The following is a 17,168-nucleotide window of genomic DNA, read 5'->3' as shown; positions in this document are numbered from 1 at the left end:
CTCCTCATTCTGTTTTACATTAAGTGTTGGGAAAAAATCTTCTAGAACTTTTCCCATCAAGCAGACGCCCCAAGTAATCCCACATTAGACAATTAGGTCCATGTCGTACCAGCGTTCATATCTTTAAACTTCTGCTTTAGCTCAGTAGGAGTAAGACGATACTGATCAAGGCCATCATTCCAATAAATTCGGTCCAAGACCTGAAGATCTCCTCCAATCAGCCAATCTCCTTGTTCCATCACCATCTAGTGGGGAGAAAAAGAAAATAATTGTTTTAAACAGAGACCAAGAGAAAATAAAAACATTCCCCTCATAAAAGCTAACTATCCTTGTAAACTTCTACTTTCATCTCAAGGTCAATGGTAAACCCATTTAGCTTAACAAATGAACTGGGATTGGAAACGCTACAGAATTAGAATATATTTTATAATTTCTCGCAGGACTTATGAAACAACTATTACATTTACAAAAGAAAGGCACACAAAACCAGCACGAATAATTATGACTTTTTACGTAACAAAAACATTCTTTTCTTTGTTGTCGTATGTTGATTTAACAGAAGAATTTGTAACCCTGGGTCACCCCCTATTTTGTGCTCTCCAATCCTAAACTTTTGAGCAATTAAGGTAATGATGATAGAGTTGGGTACAAAGTCCTGCCTTCCGTTCTCCACACCACCTCAAGTTTCTTACAACTTCTCTCATTCTCTTTCCCTGCTCTGGGAAGGGGAGAATTAATTTTTCCAGGGCATGACCACTCTCACCGAGCAGCTCAAGCTCACCCTTCTCCCACGACTGCTTCAGTTTATGTGCTAACGACGTACCTTAACTGCCGCAGTCACTTTCTGCCTGGTCTTCCTCACTGGAAGTCATCCATCCCCATCTATCAAACCACTCATTCAATAAGCCTTTACCGAGTAACTGGTATGTGCCAGGGCTACACTGGGCATTGGAAAGCATAACAGAAAACGAGAGAGAGACCTTTCTCTGATGGGGCTTACCGTACAGTGGGGGAGACAGAGGAGAGAGCAGGGAAATACCAGCTGGTACCAAATGTTAAAGAGAAAATAAACAGGGCAATGGAGCCCAGTACCTAGGGCGTACAGTGAGCAGCACTGGAGAAAAAGGAGGCAGGGAAGGCTTCTCTGAGGAGGGGGACAGTTCACCTGAGATGAAGAAAGGGGACCGGTCCTTTGGGAAGACTAGTTATATTTCACTGCTTCCATACCAGAGACACAATGCTCAATTACAAACCCAGACTAGGCAAAAGCACCTCTCATCCTACCTGTACGTACATGATTAACGTGTGCTCCACCACCTAAAGGCAGGAGCTCCGAGTGTACAAGGCCTGTGCTTAGGTGTTCATCAGCCCTATGTTCCAGCACCAGCACCTAGCTCAGTGCCTAGTGTACAGATGCTTAAGTAGCTGTTGAACAAATATTTACCTGAACCAAGTGACAAGACCATATGCTCATCACACTAATCTAAGATCCAGTCTTGATTCTGCAAAATATTAACAATTCCAATGGAATAGTTGATACACAGGTAATGCCCACATTTCCAGCGCAAACATTATTTGTAAATCAAGATAAAATGCAGCAATGTTTGTAAAGGACCTTGATGTAGGGGTGGTTCTTGCATGTCGTTCCCCACTGTCGGGCACAACGCTCCTCCTTCCTGTGCTCAAAAAACTCCGGGTTTCGAAGAATAGCCACGCGGCGGCCCTCATACATCAGAGCGAATGCGGTACAGCCGTCCAGCCTCTCTTTATCTTCGTGAGAAGCTGACAGAACTATAGGCACTGACAAGTTAATGACACCCCCTGCAGGGCACAAAAGAACACACAGCTTGGATTACTCAACAGGCTCTAATATACACCTCTCAGTTCAGTGGACACTGACAGGATTCAACTGGTGCCTGGCACAGAAAAGCAGGAGACGGAACACGGGACAGAGGCTAACAAAAAAAAGCAAAAGTTAAGAAAATCAACAATGTGTGTAGCAATACTCACAACAATTCATGAGACTATTTTGGGGGGAAAAACTATGGCATAGACTCACAGACGTAAAAGAAACTGTTTAACAAGGAAAAATCAACTGGTTAAGTCTAACCAAGAATATATAGAACACCTCCAAAATATGACTAAGACAAAGAACTACGGTCCAGGGCCTCTTCAGGAGAAATTTAAATGCTTGCTGATAACTACCTTTTGAGTGGCAAGTTGGTTAATACTTGAGTATACGTGGGTATCCCTGAGACAGGAAGACAAAAACACCCCAAAAGTTTTCTTGTTTCTTGGTTTTAAATCAGAATTGAATCAATCAGCTATCACTGGCCAAGAAACAAAGGCAGTAGGTAATCAGTGCTCCATTTAACCCAAAATATGTCCCACAGAGACTAAAGGCACAGTCTCAGTTCCCAACCTCTCAAGCTCTAAACGACCTTTTTTCTCATCGTGCACAGATTAGAAAAATAAAACACACTCTCAGAGTCTTATGTGGGATCTTATTTACATACCAAATACAAACCAGACATTTTTGGGAAATCATGGCATGACTTCTTTGATAATTGCTTGGCTGTTTTATTTATTTATTTTTAAATATATCTTTATTGATTTCAGAGAGATGAAAGGAGAGGGAGAGAGAGAGTTAGAAACATCAACAACGAGAGAGTCATTGATCGAGCCCGCAACCTGGGCATGTGCCCTGACCGGGAATCAAACCCTGATCACCTGGATCCTAAGTCGATGCTCAACCGCTGAGCCACGCCCGGCAGGGCTGCTTGGCTGATTTAAAATTACCACCACTAGGTACAGTTCAAAATGGAAAATTAGTAGGTAAATGTGCACCAAACCCAAGACTACATCATTACTTAAGACACAGTGCACAAAGACTTTACCATTAGTCCCAAGGAAGAAAATAAAAAAGCAATATTTAATCTTTATGTTCTTGTGATAAAATTTCTCAAGAAGAATGATTAGAAATTACATCTTCTAATATCTACTTCACTCCCCAGTTAAAAGAAGTCATAATACAGAAGGACATGGTAGCCATTTAGTAGAGTTCTGTGACATTGAACAACAGTATTTTCTTTAAGGTGGCAAATTAATCTCACCAACAGTATACAAAGTTTAAGATAGCTGGATTGTAATTACAATATACAGAGCATCAATTTCTTTGGCAAATTTTTTTTTGAGTGTTTTAAAAGAACAGAAAGAACCATTCTTTTGACCACCTATTCCAGGACTCCTTAACTTGGCCTCCCTGACTCCCTACTGGAATGCCTGGCTTAGGTAAGCATGGGCTTCAGTGTAGCCAAACTGAACTGAAGTAAGTATGTGCACTTTTCGGGCAGACAAAAATGATCAGGTGGATATGGCATAGGGAAACTATGTGCTTTTGAAATTCATTTCATCCCTAATCCTCAGGTTTTCCTTCTCCCCCTGCAATAAGTCACAATTGGGGAAACAAAAATGGAAAACAGATCTCACTACACACTGAAAATGTCCAGTATTGACATAACTTAGTCTTAAAATGCACCTTAAGATGGACCCACGACTTTCTATAGTGACGAACCCCGGCAACTGTGAATATCTCTTCCACACTCAATGTTCTGTAGAATGTAAAATGTCTTACCATCCAGAAGACAATCAAAATGAAGACACTGCAAGTACTCCCTCTCTCTCATAAAGCCATTCAGTGGAGTGGCCCAACCTTCTGCCAAAACCTGCACCCATTGCATATCCACCTAGTAAATGAGAAAGGAAATTTTCCTGTGTCATGTGCTTGTGAACAAAAGCAGCAATCGCCTTTAGTTCTGAAGTGATGGAAACAAACATCTCTAAAATAACTACAGATTATACATATCTAATAAATAAGGGCACAAGAAAAATACTTATTTCTCCTAGTAAGTTTAAACAACATTAGGCTTGCAAGCATTTCCAATAAGGGTAGCACCTCCTAAACCAGTGGTTCTTAAACGTTAATATGTATAAAAAAAACTACTGGAAGGCTCATTAAAATGAAGACGGCTCCACTCCCCATTTCAGATTCAGTCAGTTTGCTGTAGGGACCAAGAATTTGTATTTTTAACAGGCTCCCAAAAATGCTAACGATGATGTCTGAAAACTACACTTGGACAACCACTGTCTTAAACTAAAACAAACTTCAGATAAAAATACCTACCAAAAATAGTCCTTCCCTAATGACAGAGTAGCCTTCATTTTACAAAGATTTCTAGTATATCCCATTAGCATGTTAAAAAAATGATGATCTATGTACCATTAATGTAAACTGGGATGCTCATTTTTAACTGGGTGCTGTACACATGTAACAGTGGTTCCCAAAGGAGAAAAGATGAAGCACCTGCCCAACTCGTGTACACTAAAATGTTGCTAACTATTTATTTCCAAAGTAGGTTAACCAATTCACTGAAAAATCAAATTCCTCTTCTTCAATTCACAGGAAAAATTATATTCATGCACCAAATTGTTTCATTTCAAATTTTCATCCTATTAATTTTTCCTACACCTCTGTCTATATTAGAATCCAATTCTAGATGGTATCTATTATGGACTAAATGTCTGTGTTCCCCTAAAAATCATGTCGAAGCCCTAACCCCCAATGTGAGTTTATTCTGAGATAGGGCCTATGAAGAAGTGATGGAAATGAGGTCATAAGGGTGCATCCTGATTAAATAGGTTGGCTGCCCGAATAAGAGGAGGAAGAGACACCAGAGCTACCTCTCTCTGTCCTGCGAGGATAAGGTAAGAAGGTGATGTCCTCGAGCCAGGAAGATAGGCTCACAAGGGACCAAATCGCTAGCACCTAGATCTTGAAGTTTCTAACCTCCTAAAATCTAACAAACTAAACTTTTGCTGTTTAAGCCATTCAGTCTATGTATTTGTTATGGCAGCTCAAGCTAATACATTATCTGACTTAGCATGGAGTTTTTAATTAATTTTTCATACTGCTGTGCAGAGAATAAACCACTGTATTGACGAAAAGTTTACATTTAGAAAAGGCCACTGTCTTTCTGGGTTGTCCAGTCTGACTGACCTGGATTCATATTCATTCACTGTCATTTTTCTTCTGTGCGTGTGTGTTATTTCTATGCAAAGTCATCAGTGACAAAACCCAGCATTCCTCTGCAGCCATCAGCCTCCTGAGTGGCTCGCTCTCACCTCCGACGTGTCTGTACTCCCAGCACGCACTGGCTTCTGGTCAGAGACCCAATCATGCAAAGCACATCGGATCATCTACTCCTACCAGAAATCTGAAAAGTCTTTCTCCAAGCTCAGAAGTTTGGGTTGTTGTTGTTTTCCCTTTCTCCTTACTTTCAGATTTGGCACTTTCCTGGGTGTGTCGGATTTTTACTACACTAAAAGAAAGACTGGGAAATTCTACCTCTAGTCCAAGTTCTTATTCCTTAATCTTTGTTTTTAGAGTATACCTAATGATACAACTTAAAATTCTCCAAGATTTGAAACTGATAAATTATAATCTCCATTTTCATCATATTTAGTTTAAGCAGTTTTTTGTTGGGAAAATAACTAATGATATCATTAGAGCTAAGATATACAACAGAAACATCCTTAACAATATAAGGAAGGAAGAGTCAGGGTTTTGGAAGAGAATTGGGAAACATGTTTAAAAGGAAAAAATGTTCATTTTTAAAATTAATTATTGTCAATTAATTATTACAGATTAGTATTTCTTAATCTTTTAGAACCCAGGTCTTCTGATAAGCCTAATAATCTTACATAATCTTTGTTCTCTGATATTTAAAAATAAATAAATATTATGATGAAAAGAAAATCAAAGCCATGGTAATTTTGGAATATGGTAATTTCACAAATTAAACACATTTCCCACCCTGGAAATTGTGATACACATCACAACCAATCATGCCTTCAAATGCAACCATAAAACCACAAATTTTATAGGCTACTGACTATACATAAGGCTAAATTACTTGGTATGAGAAGCAACTAAGCACTTACTTTATTAATTTCCAATGCTGGTAGTGTTTCTGCATCTGTTTTTGCCAAATGAAGTTTATTCTCTGGCACATACAGTTCTTTTACTTCATAAGAGGCATCTACAGGTACAATATCCTATACAAAAACAAAAGTACGATAAACTTGAATTTTAGAGTTCTTCAAAGGGTATCTTAATGAGGAAAATTAAAATTTCAAAATAAGACCTTTAAAAAAAAGTATAAAAGAGGGTTTTGAATGCTGTCCCTCCCCAGTCAATTTTGCAAATGTCAGGTGGTCTACTCTCAAGCAGATAAAATTCCCCATACAAGAAGTCACTATGCATAATGTCCCATTATCTAGTGAGAGAGAAATTCCTAAGTTGTACCACATATGTCAAAACCAGGCAACTGCAGAGCAGATGTGACCTCAAAGAGGTAATGATAAAAAGAATTTGTAAGCAAACAAAAAAATACTCTAAACATAACCATTATTGTCTTTAACATGTCATAAAATTATGTCCCTTAAGCCACCTTTTCAATGATGAGACACAGTGCTCCAGAGTATGTCAGCCTTATTCCCACCACTGCAGGTTTGATAAACAGCACTTTTGATCCCACATGAAATGTAATCTGGAAATTTTATGCAAACTCCAAGTACTCATTTATACAACATTGGGACAGCCCTTATCCTCATTTATCCTAGAAAAAAATATCTGTAATTACCACAACATAGCCACTCACATGGGATCGATACAAGGCTTGTATCAATCCACATTTGCCACACTCCTAGGAATAATTACTAAATGTATTTAATTTAGTTTAAGTTTTTTAAGTCAAATCTATCAAGTAAACTCGATAAGCATATAAAACTGGCACTGACCAAAAGCTTTTCATACACATGTATCTCATCCAAGCAATACTTTGTTATTCAAAATAAAGTAACTCCCAAGAGAATGGGAAGACAAGCCATAGACTAGGAAAAAATATTTGCAGTGTTATCCAAAATATACAAAGAACTCTTAAAACTCAACAACAAGAAAACCTGATTAAAAAAATGGGACAAAGGTCAGAACAGACACCTCACCAAAGAAGATATACAGGTAACAAGTATATGAAGCAATAGCCTACATCATATGTCATCAGGGAAATGCAATTTAAAACAACAATGAGGTACCACTACAGGCCTAGAATGGCCAAAATCGAAAACACTAACAACAAAAACTGGTGAGGAGACAGAGCAACACCGACTCTCACTGCTGGTGGGAACGCAAAATGGTAGACACTTCGGAAGACAATCTGGTGGTTCCTTACAAAACTAAATATCCTCTTATCACACAATCCAGCTATCTTACCAAAATAAGTTCAAAACTTATGTCCTTACATAAGCCTGCACACGGATGTTGATAGCACCCTTATTCACAACTGTCAAAACCAGAAACGACGGAGAAGTCCTTCAGCGGGTGGACTAAACTGCGGCACATCCGGACAATGGGATATTATTCAGTATTAAGAAGAATTGAGCCCGGCCGGCGTGGCTCAGCGATTGAGCGTCGACCTAGGATCCAGGCGCTCCGGGTTCGATTCCCGGTCAGGGCACATGCCCAGGTTGCGGGCTCAAGCCCCAGTTGGGGGTGTGCAGGAGGCAACCTATCAATGACTCTCATCATTGATGTTTCTATCTCTCTCCCTCTCCCTACCTCTCTCTGAAATCAATGAGGACTTATTTTTAAAAAATAAAAAGAAAGAAAGAAACACCGCTTGCTGCCATACCAAGCTCCACCAGTTGGACTGCTCCCGGAGTGCAGATATGAAGGGCACTTTCTGGAGGCCCCTCAGTCCCTTGAGTGCCCGCCCCACTGCTCAAAGGAGGAAAGTTGGAAAGTGTGTGTGCAAAGCACAAGCCCTGCACAGCACAGGACACTTCACAAACCTTCCAGACCCTCTTTGCAACTAAGTGTCCAGCAAGCACCCGCAGCTGAAGGTATTTACTGTCTCTACTGAAGGCAAAGACTACATCGGGGCATTAAAGAACACTGGCGAAGGCAGAAAGACAGCTTCCACCGGCTTCCACTCTTTGGAGATAAAAATACTACACAACTTTTATGAATGAGGCAGATTATTTCCAATGAACCCAAGGTAAAGAGGACATGTCTTAACTTTGGCTGAGGAGGTCGTTTCATTGTGCACCTGAAGAGAAAATCACATATAGAAAAGACTCTTCTTTATCTCTAACAAGAGAAACAGATTAACTTAACGTAGTCTACATTCTGTGCCTTCTAACTCCAGGAATTATTTTAATACATTTATTACATTTAATACATTAATACATGTATTTTAATACACTTGATACATTTTTAAAGTAAAAATAGCAGTAAAGAGAATTTGGAAATGAGAAAAACACATCACCCTGTACATGGTTATCATTATCATTTTTGTATAATCTTCCAACTGTTTTTCGCCCATAGGCACATTATAGGGCAAGGAGTACTTTCAGCGATCTGTACAAAGCCTATTACTTCATCAACTAGAAAATAAAAATTCAGAATCAACTTTTCCTGGAAGAATAATGTAATGTGCATTAAGTGAACTACACACACCCCCTATATGTTCACTTAGCTTCTTGGATCTGTGAAGCTCTCATAGATGTCTTGAGACATACACATTCTACCAGCTGCAAAATAAAGAATTAAAATCCTCCAGACTAGGAACAAACGCTAAAATTTACTTAAGTTACACAAAAAGGCTGACATTCACTAGGACTTTTGTGAGGAAGAGTATGACAAAACAGACTTAAACTTAAACATTTACATTAATCACAAAACATTAGGGACACACCATCTTAAAAATTAAAAGGAGGTACAAGAAAGCCACAGGGGTCTACCGGTCAGTTATTTCTGATGTTTGCACCTAAGAGCTGAGTTCAGATTCTAACACTGCAACCTTGAACAGGTTACCTAACATCTCTGAACCTGTCTCCTTCTCAGTGGTTTAAAAAATATTTATTGATTTCTTTATTTCAGGACTGTTGTGACAATTAAATGACTGAACTGCAGGGCTAATATTTCCTGAATGTGTTCTATAATACCTGCATTGTCCTAAGAGCTTCTTATGAATTAATTCATTTAATTTCTTTGCAATTCTACCTATGAAGGTAGAAGAAACTACTGCTATCTTCCTTTTACAGATGAGGACGCTGAGGCTCATAAGAAAGGTTATCAACTTGTCCCAAATCCCTGCTATACTGTCTTCCACTGCAGTTAGCACACAATAAATACTCAATAGTAATTATAGTTTGATCGCTACATGCCACAAACAGTTCTAAGCACTCGACACATAATAACTCACAGAGTCCTCAGTACAATTCTATTGTTTCCCATTTCATAGAAGAGAGAACTGAAGCCACAGAAAGTAGGTTATTTTCCAAGGTGTACAGTTATTAATTGTTAAGTGTTGGAACTGAGATCCCAATACTATTCTCCTCAAAAAACAAACAAACAAAAAACACCATTACTGTTTCTCCCATGAAAACCAAGCTATGAAACATTTTGACACACAAGTTGTTCTTAGTTTATTTTCATGAGTTTATTAAACATTTATTCCCAGGGTTTCTGGTCAGCATGTGATATTTCTGTGTTGATCAAGTTCTTGACAAAAAGTAAGGATAACAACATTTCAGTTAGGCCTAAACGTTTCTATATGAACGATTTTCAACCAACTTTTTCAAATCCCATCATTACAAATAAAATGAAAACTTCCACTTCTACCACTCTAAGACCCCTTAGACGTTCGAATCCAGTCTGGGAACAAATGACATAGGGACTCCAGGGAAGGGAAGAATTTCGTTCTCAACTTCAATGAAAGGACAACTGCGAAAAGCTTTCTTTGCATCTCTGAAACAGGTATGACTATAAGGATGGAATACCTTTTTTATGCTGTGCTGGGGGCTGCTTCCTCTCCCCCTCCTCCGCATTTACCACTGAGAATTGTCAACAAACTTGGAGGGTCAGAGGATAGCATCCAACAGACTAATCTTTCGATCTTCGTTGGATGCAACAGGGCATTTTCAGCTGGTTTCCTAAACCGGCATCACTAGATTCAGTAAACAAATACTGATGAAGAGAGCAGCACACGACTGCTCACTGCAACGCCCCACGGGCCTGGGCCTGTGCCCCTTACCCCGCCCTGGACTCACCCCCCTCTGGAACGCCACAGCCCCGGAGGGGTCACTCGGGTGAATAAATCAACTCCCTCTGACGGCTGTTCAAAGTAGGAACTGAGAACTAACAAATATTTCCACACATCGTGTCTAGAGTTTCCTTCTAACCATACCCAGAGTTAAAAAGCAAATACATAAATAATCTGTGAACAAATCCAAGTGTCTCCAACAGAATTACTTTGTACATGAAAGGGTAGCATTTATACTGTTAGCCCAACCAAATTATTTTTTAATGTTTTGTGCACTAATAAAGCCATAGCTTTAGCATCAATGCATTTTTAGTAATGTCCTGCTTTATATGTATAGACATAAATGCTATCATCGCTTTGTTTTCAAGAAAGAACATTTTCCTATTTTGAGTCAAAATAATTTTTTCATTACAAGCATTTCACAAAATCCTTCCCTTTTCAAAATTCATATCCAGCATTATTTTAAAATAAATTTTAGCTTCACAACTTAGATACAAAATTCTTCTGATGACTAACCAATGCCAAGATAAAAGTTCAAAAGGTTGCTACTGTTTCCCTCGTCTAAAAAGATTCATAAAGTGAACGTTTTTTGCAGTTAACACAAATGTAACAGCACCAGTCAGGAAGCCAGTTTTATGGAGATTCTAAGTGTAGAGAGAAGAGAAGTATTAGGATTACAAAAAGAATTTTTTTAAATGCAGACATAGCCAGTTTCTAGCATATTCTAGTGACAATGACAACAAATCTTTTTAGTTTCCAAAACCACTACTGAACTTCTAATAGGAACAAAACCACCTCCAAGTGAGACAAGGTATCTGGACAATAAAATGACATCCCTGCCACACGAGCTTTCCATTTTATTTGGGATTCATCAGGATTTCCAGAGCTATTGGAAAACACTGTGTTCTTCGAATTGTACATATAAAACTCTTTACTTCAGGGAATTTACTTTAAAACAAAAACAGATCATACGCCAGGCTGGGAGCAAGTGTTTGTATACCTAAATCCCTCATCTGATCTTCAGAGGTCCACGGTCACCCAACATTTCAGGGTAAAGAGGATCTAGGGGTGCTCTTAGGAGTCCCCCTGACTAGGGGGTCAGGACATAATTTACATGCTATCAATGAGGTAGGTTTAGATATTATGAATGTTTAAACATTAATTTTAAAATGTAACATGAGTACTCAAAACATTTTGCTTGCCTGACTACATGCAATCTAAGATCTAACGTACGCCGTATCCGTATCTTTGTTCAGAGACAACTGTTTGTTTTCACCTGGAAACTGGAAGGCAGAAAAACAACATTTCACTATATTTACTACCTGAAAATACAAAGTAGCTCTTGCCTTCTCTTTAATCTTCCTAAAGAACTCTGAACATGTTAATAAACATAGTGATTCCGTATTTTAAGTTTTTCCTTTAAGTATTATGTATACTTTTTTCTTGAGCCAAATCTGCTCAACAGATTTTGAACATTAGAGCACATTCATATTTTTATGTAAATATTAAATGCCTATTATCTAAACTACATGCATCCAAGGCATGAACACCAAACGACATTCTGGCAACACTTAAAAACTGAGCTGCGAAGTCTGGTTTTTATGTACAGTATAAAATCCACTTAGAGCACTAAACCGCCATTCCGTAAAGAGACATACCTTTAAATAATTTATAGCACTAGTAAATCTAGAGTTCCTGGTAGATTTAAAAACAGTATTTAAAATATCACTTTAGATTAAAACCAGCAGCAAGAAGCCTACTTCCTTATGGCATAACACACCAAGTTAAAATGCAATACCAGCAGGCCATCTAGTGACCATTCAAGGGTTAGGAAAAAAATTTTTGATTCAAAATCCTCAATATTTTTCAGTGTCTTCCACATTCTTGAATAAATATATGCCACCTGAAGCACAATAAGAAATAAAGATGCTGTGGCAAAATACTGAGAAATTCAGTCTTTACATAAATGACCACATTAACCTATCCTGTTACATTGCACAGGTCAGAAGGAAAGACAATGCAGAGATGACAGAGGATATTGTGGTAACCAAAATACCCATCCTCCGAAAATACCCATCATACAGCAACCTAAAAACATACTTTTATTGATCAGTGAAACCAATGCCATTTCTCAGTAAAGAAGATTAACGAAACAATTCCTGGTAGAATTCATTTCAGAAGAGTCTCTCCAAAGTAATACCAAACACCGGACAGAAAAACTTCCATTTGTTTGTTACCATGGAGACAGCACTTCTCACACACCTGCATTCTCTAGAAGTCCCAAAACATACACCTCTCTGCTCTTATAAAAAACTGTATACAATGGGAAATATGTATTTGATATTTATGCCCATTTCCTGGCATACAGCTCTTGAAACCTCTAGAATCTCCTGAGTGGTAAGTTGTCTTTGGTACATTAATGAGATGACCCTAGGCCAGGAATTTTCTTTCTTTATTTAATTAAATTTATTGGGGTTACATTGGTTAATAACATTATACAGGTTTCAGGTATACAATTCTACGACCCATCATCTGTATATTGTATTGTGTGTTTACCACCCCACGTCAAGTCTCCTTCCATCGCCGATTCAGGCCAGCAATTTTCAACTGGCGAGCTGCAAGAATTTTTAAAACATGTAACACCTGACTATTTAGACAGGGCAGTGATCTCTTTTCCCTTCAACGGTCAAATAAAAAAATGACAACAGCCAACACAGCAACAGCCATCCAGTGTGAATGAATCAAAATTATATCTTTTTTTTTGTCAGACGGCAAAAAATGTATTTTTGGGTGTGCCACAGAAGTTTAGTAATTAGTTTGAGTGCCATGAGGTGAAATAGGTTGAAAATCATTGATCCAAGCTGAGGGGCTCAGTCCAAAAAGACCAAGTCATTAGAGGGTTGGAACTCTGAGCTCCACCCCCAGACGGTTGTGGGTAGAGGGCTGGAGATTGAGTTTAATGACCAGTGACCTACAAACACTTTTCCTATTTCACACTACATAGAACAGACATTCCACACTAACCAAGGACAGGCATGGCAGTTTATTTCTTTACATAATAAACATTCTTTCCAGCCCAGACAGTATTGTCATTGATCTGCTCTGAAGTATTTTAAAAGTATTCTAAAAACATTAAGTCAATGAAATGCCCATTCTTCTCAATTTCTTAATGCCAACTACACTTAGGGAACAAATGGCAAAGGAATGTGAAAAAGAGTTAAAGAAAAGATTCACATTTCAGAAATAAACTAGAAACTGAAAGCATGTAGATATTAGGAAAGGCAGTGCAGTAGAAAGACAGGGTGTGGGGCTGCAGAATCTATCAGACCGCACTCCAATCCTACGCAGCCCGACTGAACTACCCTGGGACAAACCACCTCCCCTCCCTGAATCAGTTTCCTTATCAGTTAAATGAGAATAATTATAACTACTTCCCAGAGTTTTAATACAAATTAAACGCAATATTGCTATTGTAGTGCCTAATACAGGGCCTTGTACATGGTAAGAATTCAACAAATGGGAGTTCCTGTTGATGGTTTTCCACCTCTGCCAATGACGCTTGCTTCTAGCACACAGTTACTATTCTTACACACAACAGGGGTAACGTAGAACCTCTAGTCTTCACATCCCCACTCAACGCACACACCAGAAAGCTACAATGACTGGTTATTCTTCCTTGCTTTAAAACACCTCTGCACTCCACACATTCAACCTCTTCACCTCCCAACCTGTATCTGAACTCCACTCCGTGAGCCCGCATAACCCACCTTTGGAAAACGGTCACAAATGCCTTTGTGATGACAATGAAGCGGACGCATCTGCCACCCAGACCACCAGGGAGAAGTCTGTTATGGAGAGTCACCTTGCAGGAAGGGTGCAGCAGGCAGACGTACTCCTCGATCACCAACTAACCGTAAACTCTGAGCTGAACGCCAGGCGCTCACAGGTCTCCCATGTGCCCTAATGCTCATTTAAGATTCAACTTTGTTGAGAAAAACCAGTGGATACATTCCAGAACAGAAGGAGTCATTATGTGTGTGTATGTGTAGTCTTCCTTCAACAGGATTTTTAAATTCCACATCACAGTTATAAAAAAAAAAAATTAGTGAATTTATATATTATCATTCTCATCTGAAACTACAAATAATGGTGATAAAAACTAAAAATTAAGGTCCATGAGAAAGGAATTTTTTACTGTTTAATTCACTGCCACGACCCGTGTTTACAGTAATGCCCAGTGTGTATGGCACTAAATATTTGTTAAATTGACTAACAGTATGAGCCACGTACAATACAGAAACACATGCTAATAGGAAGTGATATCTTTTCCCCAAAGGAGGGTGGTATCAGAAGAAGACAACTGCATTAAGGAGGCATTTGCATTTCTTCTTTTGTCATCACCCAGCTTTAATTTAAAAACAAATAATTTTTCAAAAGAAAAATTCTCTGTCTAAAACTAATATAACCAGAATCCCTTGCTGGTTGTAGATTTAATTACATTGCACTTAAGGTAGAATAAGAACATTCTTAAAAGTAAAAGCCAATGGTATATGAAAATGAATCCTAGGGATTTATACACCTGGAATCCTAGGTATAGAATGCCATAGGTTCATGACCAGTTACTTAGGATCTGTGAAATACTTCATAGGTTTATTGTATGAATAAAATTAAACAACAGATATATGTACCCAGCAAAGACCACTTGAGAAACTACCATAGTAATTCAAGTTAGAAGTGATTATAGTAAGTCCTCATTTAAAGTCATCAATAGGTTCGACGACTTTAAGCAAAAGAATGTATAAGGAAACCAATTTTATCATAGGCTAACTGATATAAATAAGAGTTAAGTTCTTGCCCTAGCCGGTGTGGCTCAGTGGTCAGAGCGTTGGCCCTCGGACTGAAGGGTCTCAGGTTCAATTCTGGTCAAGGGCACGTACCTCGGCTGCAGGCTCAGTCTCAGGCCCTGGTCCGGGCACGTTCAGGAGGCAACCGATCTACGTGCCTCTCTCACATCAATGTTTCTTTTTCTCTCTCTCCCTCCCTTCGTCTCTCTCTCTCTTCCCTCTTCCAATCTCTCTGAAAAGCAAAGGAAAAAATATCCTCAGGTGAGGATTAAAAAAAAAAAGGCCACAAAACATAAACTAAGGTAAGCAATGGCATGAAAGGAAGGGAGGGAGGAAATACCGGAATGGAATACATAGGACAACAATAAAATATGCAGCTTGGAACCAGGCTTTGGAAAAGCCTGAACACAAATCACCTTAATTCTATAAACAATGAAAAAAAAAAATCAATAAATGTTTTAGAGTTTAAAAAATAAAAATTTATACACACACACATACATACATACATATATATATATATATATATATATATATATATATATATGTTAGCCTACACTTTAGAAAGATAATTGTGCAAACAATACAGGATGCAATAAAAGGCATACAAAAATGGAGGTTGGGTGACCAGGTAAAGAGAACACGAGCAGTAGGAGCCTCAAATTGTAGAGTGGCCGTTTACTCTCAATTTTTAGCCCTAAAGAAAAAAAAATCCAAAGTCTTATGCCTTATAGATATCATGAGTCTGTATTTTCATCTTACAGAATCATGGTTAAAAATCAACTTACATACAGTGTGGGATCCTGATTGAATCCTGGAACAGGAAAGTACTTCAGAGGAAAAACTTGTGAAATCCAAATAAATCTTTGCTTTAGTTTACAGTATTATACCCAAGGTTAATTTCTTAATCTTCAGAAATGTTCTATGGTCACGTAATACGGTTCATAAAGAGGAAGCTGGGGAAGGAGATACGGGAATTCTCTGTGCTATTTTTAGACTTACAAAGAATTTTCTCAAAATAAATTTAAAAAAATAATAATAACAAAATCATGTGCCTCCTACAAAAAAAAAAAAAAAAAAGCTTCTACAGAATGCAATTTTAAGCAGGGTCCAAAGAAGTAGTTAGGAATTGAAGGAAAGAAAAAAGGGAAGGAGGGAGAGACCTGTGGTACCCATCACACATTAAGTTTAATAATCTCTTATAAAATATCTGAACTATCTGGAATTATCTGTAATCCATAAAATGGCTTCAGAGACTCATGACTCCCCCCTAATTATATATGAGTTTCTATGAGTATAATTTCTTAGGTTTTATTAAAAAAACTTAAGAATCACTAATTAGATATAAGAAGAAAATCTAAACTAATAGAAAATGAAATTATGTAAACTTTCTAACACAGATATGACAAATCTCAAGCTAAAAAAAGACAGATTCAACGTATAAAAAATGCAAACAAAAATACAATCAAGATGAAAAGGAACTGGAAACATAGTTTCCACAAAAATAACATGGAATTAATATGTATGCTTTTCATACAAATTTATTTTTAAAAACTATAAACAACCCCAACAGCAAAAAGCAGAATAATAGACAATGTGCTGAAAATGGAACAGATTCTACAACAGAACATCAGGTAACAAGGAAAGGCCAGCTAATCCATGAAATCATCTACCTCCCTGAGCCCATACCAGAGCCAGGGTGCTACAGCAGTGACGTGAACTGCTCCCAAAGAGCGACAAGTCCCACCAAGATAAGACAAGATAAGACACATGAACTGTTCCCTTTAGTAGAGCATGGGAGGAAAAGGAAACTGCAACGAAGGCAGAAAGGAAGAAACAGCTAAGATGTTTTTAAAACTCTGTGACAGGTTAGTTAGTGTAACTGGGAGCCCAGATAGAGGAGTTCTGCACTCACAGTCAGGCCTAGAGCAGGTGCTCAGAAGAAAGACCAGGGGCAGGTCTGGGGGCCTGAGAGCCAGCTCTCCTCAGTGGTGCACAGGCCTCAAAGTTTCCCATCTCCTTGTACCCCTGGTTCACGTAACACAAGCCTGAAGCTGACAGGGAAGGGCAGGAAAGCCTCCCAGGGCCCACTGTTCCTGGGGGAGGGGTAGAAGCAAATATGGCCTGCCCGAGGGAGGGAGGTAGTGGAAACTCTTGGCCCAAG

The 17,168-nt window shown here is 38.5% G+C and overlaps 1 protein-coding gene across 1 annotated transcript in view; it reads right to left on the bottom strand.

The window, feature by feature from the left end:
- The window catches only part of PAPSS1 (3'-phosphoadenosine 5'-phosphosulfate synthase 1), an 81,420-nt gene that overhangs the window by 40,914 nt on the left and 23,338 nt on the right, over positions 1–17,168 (bottom strand). The window contains exons 6-9 of the mRNA XM_087826223.1: positions 6,001–6,114; positions 3,635–3,746; positions 1,616–1,821; positions 110–245 (exon numbers count right to left, since the gene is read on the bottom strand). Of these exons, the coding sequence (XP_087682349.1) occupies positions 110–245; positions 1,616–1,821; positions 3,635–3,746; positions 6,001–6,114 (568 nt within the window). The remainder of the gene's footprint in view (positions 1–109; positions 246–1,615; positions 1,822–3,634; positions 3,747–6,000; positions 6,115–17,168) is intronic.

This window comes from Miniopterus natalensis, chromosome 1, assembly GCF_054644295.1.
Source record: "Miniopterus natalensis isolate mMinNat1 chromosome 1, mMinNat1.hap1, whole genome shotgun sequence".
NCBI lineage: Eukaryota > Metazoa > Chordata > Mammalia > Chiroptera > Miniopteridae > Miniopterus > Miniopterus natalensis.
This window is presented reverse-complemented; position numbering and strand designations above follow the sequence as displayed.